At 43.8% G+C, this 14,384-nt stretch overlaps 1 protein-coding gene across 1 annotated transcript; it reads right to left on the bottom strand.

The window, feature by feature from the left end:
- Nucleotides 1-9,033: 9,033 nt before the first annotated feature.
- LOC123124209 (probable trehalase) lies at nucleotides 9,034-14,004 on the bottom strand. Its single transcript, XM_044544874.1, has 11 exons — nucleotides 13,211-14,004; nucleotides 12,568-12,687; nucleotides 11,463-11,578; nucleotides 11,270-11,370; nucleotides 11,059-11,168; nucleotides 10,823-10,895; nucleotides 10,560-10,727; nucleotides 10,369-10,456; nucleotides 10,053-10,170; nucleotides 9,736-9,949; nucleotides 9,034-9,436 (listed from the first exon to the last, which is right to left on the bottom strand). The coding sequence occupies exons 1-11, from the start codon at nucleotides 13,789-13,791 to the stop codon at nucleotides 9,347-9,349; spliced, it is 1,779 nt and encodes a 592-aa protein (XP_044400809.1). The 5' UTR covers nucleotides 13,792-14,004; the 3' UTR covers nucleotides 9,034-9,346.
- Between the last annotated feature and the right edge of the window lie 380 nt (nucleotides 14,005-14,384).

Below are 14,384 nucleotides of genomic sequence, written 5' to 3' on the forward strand. Positions count from 1 at the left end.
ACACACCAATACGCTATGGTGTTCCAGGTGGCATGAGTTGTGAAACTATTCCACATTGTTTCAAATGAAGACCAAACTCGTAACTCAAATATTTCCCTCCACGATCAGATCATAGAAACTTTATTTTCTTGTTACGATGATTTTCCACTTCACTTTGAAATTCTTTGAACTTTTCAAATGTTTCAGACTTATGTTTCATTAAGTAGATATACCCTTATCTGCTCAAATCATCTGTGAAGGTCAGAAAATAACAATACCCACCACGAGCCTCAACACTCATTGGACCGCATACATCAGTATGTATTATTTCCAATAAGCCAATAGCTCGTTCCATTGTTCTGGAGAATGGAGTTTTAGTCATCTTGACCATGAGGCATGGTTCGCAAGCACCAAGTGATTCCAAAAGCCCATCAGCATGGAGTTCCTTCATGTGTTTTACACCAATATGACCTAAACGGCAGTGCCACAAATAAGTTGCACTATCATTATCAACTTTGCAACTTTTGGCTTCAATATTATGAACATGTGTATCACCACGATCAAGATTCAACAAAAATAGACCACTCAACAAGGGTGCATGACCATAAAAGATATTACTCATATAAATAGAACAACCATTATTCTCTGATTTAAATGAATAACCATATTGCATCAAACAAGATCCAGATATAATGTTCATGCTCAACGCTGGCACCAAACAACAATTATTCAGGTCTAAAACTAATCCCAAAGGTTGATGTAGAGGTAGCGTGTCGACGACGATCACATCGACCTTGGAACCATTTCTGACGCGCATCGTCACCTTAACCAATCTTCGTTTAATCTGTAGCCCCTGTTTCGAGTTGCAAATATGAGCAATAGAATTAGTATCAAATACCCAGGCGCTACTATGAGCATTAGTAAGGTACACATCAATAACATTTATATCAAATATACCTTTCACTTTGCCATCCTTCTTATCCACCAAATACTTGGGTCAATTCCGCTTCGAGTAACATGTATATCAAATACCCTTTGCAGTAGAAGCACTCGGTTTCAGGCTTAGGTCTAGACATGGGCTTCTTCCTGGGAGTAGCAACTTGCTTGCTATTCTTCTTGAAGTTCCCCTTCTTCCCTTTGCTCTTTTTTCTTGAAACTAGTGGTTTTGTTAACCATCAACACTTGATGCTCCTTCTTGATTTCTACCTCCGCAGCCTTTAGCATTGCGAAGAGCTCGGGAATAGTCTTTTCCATTCCTTGCATATTATAGTTCATCATGAAGCCTTTATAGCTTGGTGGTAGTGATTGAAGAACTCTGTCAATGACACTATCATCAGGAAGATTAACTCCCAGTCGAGTCAAGTGGTTATGGTACCCAGACATTCTGAGTATGTGTTCACTGACAGAACTATTCTCCTCCATCTTACAACTATAGAACTTGTTGCAGACCTCATATCTCTCAACTTGGGCATTTGCTTGAAATATTAACTTCAACTCTTAGAACATATCATATGCTCCATGACGTTCAAAACATCTTTAAAGTCCCGATTCTAAGCCGTAAAGCATGGCACACTGAACTATCGAGTATTCATCAACACGTGACTGCCGAGCATTCACAATGTCTGCAGTTGCTGGCGCAGGTGGTACACCTAGCGGTGCTTCAAGGACGTAATTCTTCTATGCAGCAATGAGGATAATCCTCAAGTTACAGACCCAGTCCGTGTAATTGCTACCATCATCTTTCAACTTAGCTTTCTCTAGAAACGCATTAAAATTCAAGGGAACTGTAGCACGGGCCATTGATCTACAGCAACATAGACATGCAAAAACTATCAGGACTAAGTTCATGATAAATTAAAGTTCAATTAATCATATTACTAAAGAACTCCCACTTAGATAGACATCCCTCTAGTCATCTAAATGATCACGTGATCCAAATCAACTAAACCATGTCTGATCATCACGTGAGATGGAGTAGTTTTCAATGCTGAACATCTCTATGTTGATCATATCTACTATATGTTTCACGTTCGACCTTTCGGTCTCAGTGTTCCGAGGCCATATCTGCATATGCTAGGCTCGTCAAGTTTAACCTGAGTATTCTGCACATGCAAAATTGGCTTGCACCCATTGTATGTGAACGTAGAGCTTATCACACCCGATCATCACGTGGTGCCTCGGCACGACGAACTGTAGCAACGGTGTATACTCAGGGAGAACACTTATACCTTGAAATTTAGTGAGGGATCATCTTACAATGCTACCGATGTACTAAGCAAAATAAGATGCATAAAAGATAAACATCACATGCAATCAAAATATGTGACATGATATAGCCATCATCATCTTGTGCCTTTGATCTCCATCTCCAAAGCACCATCATGATCTCCATTGTCACCGCCTTGACACCTTGATCTCCATCGTAGCATCATTGTCGTCTCGCCAACTATTGCTTCTACGACTATCGCTACCGCTTAGTGATAAAGTAAAGCAATTACATGGCGATTACATTTCATACAATAAAGCGACAACCATATGGCTCCTACCAGTTGCCGATAACTCTGTTACAAAACATGATCATCTCATACAACAATTTATATCACATCATGTCTTGACAATATCACATCACAACAAGCGACGTCCTCTACTTTGTTGTTGCAAGTTTTACATTGCTGCTACGGGCTTCTAGCAAGAACCATTCTTACCTACGCATCAAAACCACAACGGTTTTTTGTCAAGTGTGTTGTTTTAATCTTCAACAAGGACTGGCTGTAGTCAAACTCGATTCAACTAAAGTTGGAGAAATAGACACCCGCCAGCCACCTGTGTGCAAAGCACGTCGGTAGAACCAGTCTCATGAACACGGTCATGTAATGTCGGTCTGGGCCGCTTCATCCAACAATACCGCCTAATCAAAGTAAGACGTTGGTGGTAAGCAGTATGACTATTATCGCCCACAACTCTTTGTGTTCTACTCGTGCATATCATCTACGCAGAGACCTGGCTCGGATGCCACTGTTGGGGAACGTAGCATGCAATTTCAAAAAAATTCCTACGATCACACAAGACTAGGAGATGCATAGCAACAAGAGGGGGAGAGTGTGTCCACGTACCCTCGTAGACCGAAAGCGGAAGCGTTAGTTAACGCGGTTGATGTAGTCGAACGTCTTCACGATCCAACCGATCTAAGTACCAAACATACGACACCTCTGTGTTCAGTACACGTTCAGCTCGATGACGTCCCTCAAACTCTTGATCCAGTAGAGGGTCGAAGGAGAGTTCCGTCAGCACGATGGTGTGGCGACACTATTGATGATGTGATCCTCGCAGGGCTTCGCCTAAGCACTATGATGCTATGACCGAGGTGGTAAACTGTGGAGGGAGGCACCGCACATGGCTAAGAGAATTCTTGGTCTGCCTTTGGGGTGCCCCCTGGCCACGTATATAAAGAAGGGGAGGAGGAGGTCGGCGGCCTAGGAGGGGCGCGCCAAAGGGTGGGGTCCTACATGGACTCCTAGTCCAAGTAGGATTCGGCCCCCTCCTTCCAATCAACGGAGAGGGGAAAGGGGAAGGGAGAGAGGGAGAAGGAAAGAGGGGGGTTGCGCCCCTCCCCTTGTCCAATTCGGATTGGGGCAAGGGGGGCGCCACCTCCCGTGGCCTGCCTCCTCTCCTCCACTATGGCCAATAGGCCCAATAACTTTCTCGGGGGGTTCCGGTAACCTCCCGGTACTCCGAAAAATCCCCGATCTTCTTCGGAACCATTCCGGTGTCCGTATATAGCCTTCCAATTGCAGACTCAAATGTATTCCCAAGTTCACTCTTGGAAGGTGCCTTGAAGAGGTGTAAAAATCTAAGTTGCAGAATGCCATAAACTGGCTCATACCTAGTCTTCCTTTGACACATCCCCGATGGATGAGTCTCAAATTACTCATGGTTGATCTTAAAGGATGATCACTGTACATTTACCAACTTTCGGATGCACACAACACAATAGAAGTTTCCTGGCCTTGACTCCTACCGCCTAGGAGTTCCAAATCTCCAAGAGTAACAAGTTTGGTGATGAACAGGTATGACGATCACGAATTGGTTCGGTGGAAGTTTAGATCGGATGATTCTCTTCCTCAAAATTTGGTGGAGTTTGAGTGGAGGGATGAAGCGACCTTTAGGGGTTTCGCAATAGTGGAGAAGCTCGTATGGAGGATTAGAGTGGAGGAAGAAGAAGGGTGTGTATTTATACTCCCTAGCCCCTTGTAACTATTGCAACCTTATGGACCCCGGGCCCCGAAATAAAGGTCCCGGAGACCCGAAGTCACCTGAAAGCCAAAACACCACCATAGGGAACCGCATTATCTTGAGAGATTACACCTCTACCCCAAGATCCCGGCACGTCCAGAGAGACAATCGTGGGTGGAAGGGGTGATGGCATGAGGTACCCAGAGAGTTTATTTTGGATCTCATGGATCCCAATAGTTGCCTTCTCGGGCTAGAGTTTTAAACCAAAATTCCTTAGCCAAATGGGATGGCTTAGTGTATGAGTTTTCCATGGTACCCAAACTTCCCTGAGTGCCCAAGGTATCGAGAGAGTTTTCTTTGGACCCCGGGGACCCGACCCCTGGACCGGAGGATCCCAGTAGTTGTCTTTCCTGTCTAGGGTTTTAACCCAAAATTCCTTAGGCACATGAAATGGCTTAGTGTATGAGTTTTTCATGATACCCAGACTTCCTTGAACACCTCAATCTAAACCTGCTCATATGTTGAGCCGGTCGGATTTGGATCGGGCTTAAAAAATACCAAACTCCAAGGCGGATCCCGACCAAAACCTGGAAATATGCATTTTTCTCAAATCCGAACTCGGCCCGAATACAAGACCGAAGCTTGAAAACCCAGCTTTTGTTTTTCAGTGTTCTTATGTGTAAGCCCAGTGTGAAAAGTGCAAAACAAAAGCCCGAGGCCAGACACGAATGTACTTTGCAAAACAAAGTCCGAGCTCCGCCCAAGAGGCAAGTGTTTTTTGGTCCGGGCTCGGGCTTTTGTTTTGCCCCTATCCAATCTAACATGGGTTCCCAAGATGATTTCGATGAGGGTTGATGTGACATCGGCCCTAGGTTATGTTGGCGGGCCTGATTTATCTGTCCACCGCTCCGAATCTTCGGATCCCGACTCCAGGTTCGGTCCGATGAGACATAGCTTTTGTTCCAAGCCAGGCATGACCTTGTTGCTTTGGTGGGGATCACCCGCTGTTCTCTGGAGATGGTGCCACCGACATCTCCAGCCATCCTCGCGCGTCCAGGCTGGCCAACATTGTCTCCCGATAAATCCGCCGCGAGCGATGTCAACAATGCGTCCTCTAGTCGGAGACAAAAGCCATGTTCACAGAGCTTGACGTGGCGACGGAGGAATTTGGCTGGGGCACCGACGACGATGTCGCCTACTCCGCATCGGTCAGGCATGCCGCCGCCGCCACCAACACCGAGGAAAAGTAGACCATGAGAGGCCACGGCCGCTTTGGTCCTAGGAAGGCCATCGGCACTGTCTTGCCAGCATATACAGCCGGTGTCTTGCCCGCTTCGTGGGGGCGTAGGCCAAGGTGAGCCTCCCCCCCCCCCCCACACACACAAAACCAACCTCGATCCGTGTTTCACCAAAGCGGAGGCTACTCTTCCCATTCCACTGAAGCATATCCCTCCGGGGCTCATGGCAGTCCGATGAGCGGATTGTTGGACATAGGGAATGCATGTCGTGGGAATGGGGCTCCCTCGCGGCGAGTGATAGAACTAGGTTAGAATAGCGTCGCGACCCATTTACCTATCTTTTTGTGTTTTGTTCCTATTTTTCTTTTACTGTTCCTTTCTTTCTTTCCCGTTTCTTTTTCCTTTTTTTCCTTCCAAGTATTCTTTTAATTTTTTTGTAAAATTTCCAGAAAATGTTGAGAACTTCAATTTTTATTTAATTTTTGGAAAATGTTCATAATTCCAAAATTTTGCTCCCGCTTTGAAAAATGTTCGCAACTTGAAAAAAATATTCCCATTTCTTCAAAAAATGTTTGTTTTGTCCAAAATTGTTCCAGATATTTAAAAAGAAAAATGAATTTGAAAAATTCTCCAAAATATAAAAATATTCTTGTTTCAGTGAAATGTTCCCAATTCAAAATAACATTTTGGTTTTAAAAATACATATTTTCTTAAATAGTTCCGAATGTACAAAACATGTTCCCATTTTAAAGAATATTCAAAAGTTCAAAAAATGTTCGTATTTTTGAAGAAAGTTTTTTTTAAATGTTTGTGTTTCAAATTTTTTTCTTTTTCCGCAAAATGTATGGAATTTTCAAAAAACTTTTCGCATTTTTTAAAACCATTCGGGATTGCAAAAACTATTCATGCTTCCAAGAATATTCGGCAATTCATCTTTATTATTACTTTTTGAGAAATTAAAAAAAAATATGTTTCGAATCTGACGTTGCAGTATGTTATTAAGTATTTGCACTGGCCATTGGTTAGCAGGACATGTTTGTTCGAGTGGCTGGCAACACTTGGTTGGGTAATTGAGGTCGCGAGTTTGATCCTTCAAGTCATTTTTTTAATTGTGTCTTACAAACACAGGTCGTTTCGGTGCCTGACCTTTCACAGCTCACGCAAACTAGCCGGACCAACTACCTGGCAAATAGATTTTTACTCGCACCTTATAAACACGGATCGTTTCGGTGCTTGGGCCTTTCACAGCTCACACAACTTAGCCAGCCCAACCACCTGGAAAATAGATTTTTATTCGTGCCTTACAAACTTTCACAGCCCACACAACTTAGCCGGCCTAACTACCTGGGAAATAGTTTTTTACTCGCGCCTTACAAACGAAGTCATTTTGGTGCCTGGGCCTTTCACAGCCCATGCAGTTTAGCCGGCTCAACTACATGGAAAATACATGGAAAATTTCCCTCAAAAAAAAAACTACATCGAAAATAAGGCAAAAATATTTTAAATAGTCCCACATTGCTCCTTCATACAGTCGTACCAATATATATACGTATGTGAAATTAAATGTACTAAGCTCGATGAAGGGTGGATGGATTAAACTGGACGAAGGATGGATGGATTTGTATGTGAGCTAGCTGAGAAAAGACCCGGATTTGTTTCTTTAAGAAATCAACTCTAATACATGAGGTAGATGGATGGATTGCTACGTGAACTAGCTACAAAAGGACCCTGAATTTCTTGAGGATTGCTATCCGAGGAAAAGAAACGAGAAGACCCGACTACGTGAGCTAGATCCATGGAAAAGAGAAGACCCGATTCACTCCCATATTATGAAACTTCACACCTTAAATCCTCTTGATTAATAAACAAACAAAAAGGGCAGAGTAGAATTAACTCTGGTTGTACTATATCGCTGGCTTGTACATGGAAAAGAGAAGACACCCCTCACTTCCATATTAAATATATGAAACTTCATACCTCAAAATCCCCTCGAGTGAATGGGACAATAGATAGAATAATTCGCAGGCTTTCTCTAGCGTGCGATGAACTAACAAAACCCTTCAATCCCCTCGATTAATAAACGGAAAAATGGCGGATCGATTAATTCACACGGGGGTGAAATCCAAAACCTAAATGTTCCTTCTCGGCTTTCACACAGGATTTTTCTCCCGTTGCAACGCATGTGCATATGTGCTAGTATGTCATACATACACTAGACATTTGTTATTATTTTTTAGACAAATTATTGTATGTTTGATCTGTCAACTATTTTTCTTTTTGAGAGAGAATTGATCTGTCAACTATTGATTCTACTTTTGCCCACCAATTCTTAAATCCATTAACTTTTGGTACCTTAGAGGTTTGTATCGACTTTGTGTCTACGTCTAAACCGGATCACCATTACATGGCCACCAAGTCGGCATTTTTCTACAGGAATCCCGTGGTTCTGTATATAATAAGAAGAAAAATATCAAAATTTAACACTCTCTTACAAAAAGGTAAAAATGACATTCCATGTTATATATTTAATTTAAGGGAATGTTTAAGTCAAATACCGTAAGTAATACTAGTTTTCTAAAAGTTCATAAAAAGAAACACGCAAAATTCAATAGTCCCAATTTACTTCTTTAGAGAAATGAAAAAAATGCTTGTTGAAAATCTTTTGATTTCTAATTTTATTTTTGGTTGTGGTCTTTAAAGTTTTTTTACCCTTTTCTTCTTCTGAATATTTTTTTTGCACATTTTTTTTGATCTATTCATTTTTAATCATGACAGTACAATAAACACAAAAAATAATAAAAATCACATCCAAATTCATAGACCACCTAGCGATGACTACCAACACTGAAGCGAGCCGAAGGCGCGCTGCTGTCACCCCCCTCCCTCGTCGGAGCCGGACAAACCTTTGATGTTTCAGTTTTATGGAATTTCATCAAGGGGGTTGGTGATTTGGCCTTTGCGCAGGCGCCTCATCAAGCAAGCCATTCAAAGTTGGCAAAACTACATGTTTAAGGAGTCGATGAACCAAACTTTAAAGGTTTTGTATGGTTTTGCTCCTGCCGGCGTGACTCTATATGTGTGTGTGTTGGTGTTGGCAGTAGCCAGTAGGTCGAGTGTGTGCTTATTGTTTTTGTACCCCCTTGATGCTTCATTTTGAGTAAATAAAATAGTGCCTCCGTTTTATAATATAAGACGTTCTTTAGGTTACCTTTTATTGAAAACAAAAGGAGTTGATGAACCAAAATTATACTCAACCAGTAGTTGAGGGACCAAAAGTACACTTGAGCTGCGGAAATATGATTTCGTACTCTGATTACAAATTGCATGAAAATCCTATATGGAGTAGTGCATGAATGCATTATTTGGGGTAATAGTGATCAAATAGGTTAGTAAGCAATCAAAGGTAATCCATGCCTTAAATGCTATATAATCCAGCTTCAGAAAATTTCATAGAGTCCACGGACTGAGCTTACTAAGTTTTAGACATGGATCCAGCACTTGTATATAAAGCATTTAACCAGGATTTGACCGGGTTGGCTGCAGCGTGGAAAACTGTTAAACTTCACTCTGTACCACAAGAATGTAAATAGCTGTACTACTTCTGATAATGATACCTCGTACAAGGTCGTTCACAGTGTAAACAGCAGAAGAATGCCCGGCGACTGTCGGGGAACAGTTCGCCGGCTATAATGTTACAACAAAGAGCAACTGCACACTGTCATTTTGTAACAAAAAGAATAGACTAGGCACACACAATCAATCAAGTGCTCAGTCAATTAGTTGCTTAAGAAAGTTCAGCTTTAGGGCTCTTCCATAGATGTTTGGCGTGTAGAGCTCTTCATAATTTTTTGGTGTCTGCACATTTTTCTTCTGATAAGGCGGCTTGCTTGATCTCATCACGATGGGCAGCCTATTTCCTTGTCCTGCGACCATCCCAACTCTTCCAAAAATGCCAATAATACACCATTTGACCAACCAAAACCAGTCTGCAGAATGATATCCAACGACCTCAAGTTAGAATTTCAGATGGTAGTTGGAGGAGAGGAGATACTCCGTATTTGTGGTTATGAGGAAACAAGGCTGGCAAAATTAGAACCTTGGTAGTATTTGTGGTTTTGAGGAAACAAGACTGGCAAAATTAGAGCCTTGGTAATTAGAGCTTACAACAAACTATGGACGAATAAATTGTGTAAGGTTCACCATTTATCAAGTACAAACATGCTTTATCATATTGTGAACACAAATGAAGGGCTTTTACTTTCATTTGTAACATATAAGTCCATACCTGTGGTTTGTATTCGCCGCCTCCTCCAGATTTTCCACAGGCCTCGACGTCGTATTTCTCATGCATTGCGCCACTTGATTTGTAGGCTGCATAGTTTGTTCTCACCCACCTCGTGGCAATGTCCTCAGCAAATTCTTTTGCTTCTGTTGAACCAGAGTTCAGCAATCCCTCAGCTATCAGATGCTGCAATGGTGCCCATCCATTTGGAAAATCCCTGTTTAATTACCAGAATACCAGTTTTAAAGAAGGGACGCCAAATAATTTCCTGTGCCAGGCAAAGTTTTACGATATCTAATAAACCATTTTAGGAAACTAACCATTGTTGCCCTGTATTGGATACTGAAGTTGCTATTCCTGCAGGACAGACCAACCCTGATGTTTGGAGGCTTCTCATGACTCTCACTGATTTTGCTTCATCCAGAAATGGCCCCAAACCTGGTTAAGTTCCAGACAACCATAATCAGTGGCGAGCAACAAAAGGGTGAATGTTCAGAGAGTTCCATAACCGCTGTTATTATTAATTTTAGGGAAACATGCTGGTAGATATTATACTTTTTGGTACTTCCTGGCTGTCACTGCACCATTAGGCATGAGAAAATAAACACAGGGAGACAGGGAACATACAGTACACACCTGAATTATGTGCATTTAACCACAAGGGTATGAAGTTAGAAGCAAATATTTTGCGGTTTTGTGACTTCAATTCCCACTTGTAGACTCCCTGGAACAATAATAATAATGTATCAAGTTAATACAACCAGAAAAAATTCACCACAGTCGGACAGGATTATGAGTGATCAAACTGATTTCCTCTATGAGCTCACCTGGCAATTTCCATCAGTGGGAAGCCAGTAGTCAAGCCACTGTTCCATCTCAGAATTCCATAAAAGAGACTCGATTGCGGTATGGCGTGCTTTTGAAGCCTGTGAGAAAATTTCTGCAGTTGCCTTCTCTCCAATGAGTTCTGCAAAGACCGCTATGTCCCGTTCCATCTGTATTGTGAATAAAGGTAAGGATCATTTAACATTTACGGACATTATTACTCGTAAGTTGTAACAGCTACATAATGATTAGGTCCATACCTTACCTTGCATATGAATGTGTTCAAGTCCACAGGTATAACGAATGTTGTTACCAAGGTTGTCATGTCAGTTGAATTGCTGCATCAGTGAACGAATCATCATTATAAACAGCAGATGGTACACGTTATGATTTTGATCACACTAGAGCTCTTAAATGTCCCCTTTTGGCACTACATCACTGAATCAACAGAAGATGCAGCATTCGTTTTATTGGTAATTCATGAGTTACAGAGCATCCAACCTCATCCATCGAGAGCTAAAATCCCATCCGGATTCAGCTGCTGAAGCAATCTGATGATATAATTTTTCCTTAGCAGCCGTAGAATTAAGCTTTGAGGCCAGTTCCTCATCCTGAAAACATCAGAGACTGCATATTTAGTTTATCCTTTGACATGGCAAAATTTTCACCGCGATCAACATGTTAACAGCATAACCAAAGTAAAAGACTTTACAATTGTTGCACTTTCTGGCCTAGGTTTGTTCCACATAGCCTGGTAGCGACTCAAATTATGCACCCGTCCATGATTGTCCATTATTTCCACGTTGTGAAGCTCTGCGTCACAGAACCATTGTACAGGGGAACTGAATTTTAACCTTGCGAGTATGTAAAAGGGGATGCTAAAATATGGGTTTCATGCCTGCTACCTGATACCCAGAAGCTATGCTCTTTCAGCAAAGAGGGGAATGCTCTCCTCACAAGGCCCAAATCACCTGTTGCCGTGTATAATTCCAAAACCATCGAGCTCAAAAGTGGCGGTTGGCTGCACAGTGAAAGCATATATCAGGTGACCAGCATATTGCCACGTGAATGCATTACAAGTTCTTTTGTACTTAATTTGGAAGATGACCCCAAAATTATTTTATTATTTTGACAAGAGAAGATGACACCAGTAATAAATATAATATTATAATAAAGTTACGAACTTTTTCTCAGGTAGAGAAGACAATGTGAACTTTCCTAGCAGGTGATGAGTGATATGGCAGAAACAAAGAGTGAACTGCACTTAATTTGCACCGGGTAGACTGTCACTTTGCACTAGTTTTTGCAAAAGTTTCCACTTGCTCAGTTGAGTTGAACACAATAATATTGCACTTCGCACTAAGTATCTTCAAAAAACACGCATATAATTTTTCTATTTCTTATTTTAAAATTGTGATTATACATTCGCATTATGTGGTGAAGTAGACACCTATAAATTTTGGTTGAAAAATATGATCACTTGCAATCTAAAAATAACAAGTATATGCTCTTTTTAAGATGTGTATTTTTTTTACAAAAACTTTATAGGGATATAATTCAACACATAATACACTGCACTTTTCAGATTTTATATGTATGTTCTTTTACAAGGCGTGATACCTGACACTCCCTTCATTCCATAATGTAGTGTCCATAGTTTTTTTTTTCAAAACTCAAACTTTCCAAACTCTGACCATGTTTATAGAAAAAATCGTGTACATATATAATATCAAAAGCATATCAATGGATGCGTTATGAGTTATATTTCCGTATTGTATATTCTTGGTATTGATGTAGATTGTCTCTTCTATAAACTCAGTCAAAGTTTGCTAATTTTAACTTTTTAGAAAATATATGAGCGCTACATTATGATACGGAGGGAGTACGAAGTGCAATATTATAATACAGAATGTCAAAAAACCCTGATGCAAAAAATATATAAAAAAAAACTTTGCGGTGCACATGCATGCAAATCAAACAGTGTGTACTGCGGAGAGACAGAGTTGTCACCTTCGATTAGTGTAGTAGGATCGGGCACCGTTGAGAACAAACCCATATTCCTCCACGAGGTACACAAGATTGAGCACGATGTCCTTTGCTGTGTCGTACATTTTGCTCACCAGTAATCCCCTGCATGCATGCATGCATCAAGCCAAGCAGAAATCAAACATCTACTACACCACCCTGTCCTTTTTTTGGTGTGTGTGTGTGTGGGAATATACTACATACACTACCCTGTCGGTGTACCGGGACAACAACACGAACCGGCTACTGCAATTTCCTCTAGAATGAACCAAGGACGGACGGATCAACCTCAGTGGATCCTCGATTGGGACAAATTTTAATGGAGCGAGCGGCCCCCGGCCGGCCCTGCGCCGGTCAGCGAAGCACCACGTCCCATCCCATATGAAAACAAATCAGCTGCCCACAGTATGCTTCCTTTGATTACGTGACAAAGGTGAAGAGACAAGCGAGCTAGGGGAACTCCACCACGTAAGCCCGAAACAGTCCAAACGGCAACCTACCTAGCTACTTCTGTCTTCTAGTACTAGCTGACAATTGGAAGAACACGTGAAGCTACTTTGAGAGGTTCGTGGACGACCAATAATGGAGGGGCCGAGAGGAATACGAGGTGTATGGAGTAGGCACGGACCTGACGACCCAGTACGAGTCCCAGTAGTAGACCTCCCGGAACCTGGAGCCCGGCACGACGACCCTGCCGGGCAGCGGCAGCAGGGTGTGCCGGTCGGGCCGCGCCGCGACGGACGGCGCCACCCGCCGCGCCAGGTCCTTCCACAGCGCGTGCACCTGCAGCGCCCACGCCCGCGCCTCGCCGCTCGCGACCCTCGGCAGGAACCCGCGCGGCTCGGCCTCGAAGTCCGGCGGGTCGGCCTCCACCAGGTCCGAACCCGCCCGCGCGAAGTACCGGGCCAGGAACGCCTCCATCTCCCCCCGCGTGGTTACCGCCGCGACCGCGGCCTCCGCGGCGGCCCGGTCGGCGCCGGGCGCGAGCGGCAGGTCGACGTAGAGCTTGGGGTCGAAGTCGCGCGGCCCCAGCACGCGCAGCGCCCCCGACTGCACGCGCTGCAGCAGCGCGAGGAGCGCGCGGGCGCCCTCGCCGTGATCGCCCTCGCCGGCGGCGGCGTGGGCGGGCTCCATCTGCGCTGCGCTGAGCAGAGAGACGAGGAGGAGGAGAACGGGCAGTAGTAGAAGATGGCGCGGAGGCGGGGCCATTCGGTGAAGATGAAGAGAGGGTTTTCTGTTCTGTTGCGGAATTTGCGGGGGCGTGACGTCCGTGCGGGAACGGGAAAGGGTGTCCCGGTTGAGACGGTTCCGCTTCCGTACGGCGGCGAGCGGGGCGACGGGGGCGCGGCGGACTCTTCCTTCCTCTCCCCTCCCGCGGTTGGCTGATGGAAAGCGGAAATGATAATTTTGCTGGCGGTTTGGGCTTTGCGACGCGTGGGTTTTTATTCGGAACGGGGGGGAGGCGCCTGCCGACCTGGGCCGGCCGTTGGGATCGATGTCCAGTGGACGCATGTGTAGCGGTTGGGTTTCTCTTTTCTTTTTCGTTGGTGGCTCGCTGGCCTCCACGTCAGTCGGCGCTGGCGATGGCGGTGGCCGGATACCTTCGCGGCGGCAGGGGAGGGGGACGCGCGCCACCCACCATGGACGGAGGACATATGATACGCTGGTCAGTGGTGACGGCGCCTGATTTGCGTCGTTGGACGTGATTAGACGGACCGATCACGTCAGTTCTTCTTTACACAGTACAATCACACGTGCTTACATACACGCACATACACTCACATGCACCTTGTACTTATTGA

This window comes from Triticum aestivum, chromosome 1B (assembly GCF_018294505.1).
Source record: "Triticum aestivum cultivar Chinese Spring chromosome 1B, IWGSC CS RefSeq v2.1, whole genome shotgun sequence".
Classification (NCBI taxonomy): domain Eukaryota; kingdom Viridiplantae; phylum Streptophyta; class Magnoliopsida; order Poales; family Poaceae; genus Triticum; species Triticum aestivum.

Bases quoted from the DNA above. Each gene is read 5' to 3' on its own strand.
- LOC123124209 (XM_044544874.1), bottom strand. From the start codon at position 13,791: ATGGCCCCGCCTCCGCGCCATCTTCTACTACTGCCCGTTCTCCTCCTC. The intron at 11,579-12,567 runs GTGACAACTCTG...TTCACTGTGCAG, and splicing joins TCCTACTACACTAATCGAAG to CCAACCGCCACTTTTGAGCT. The intron at 11,371-11,462 runs GTAGCAGGCATG...TCTGTGACGCAG, and splicing joins GCATAGCTTCTGGGTATCAG to AGCTTCACAACGTGGAAATA.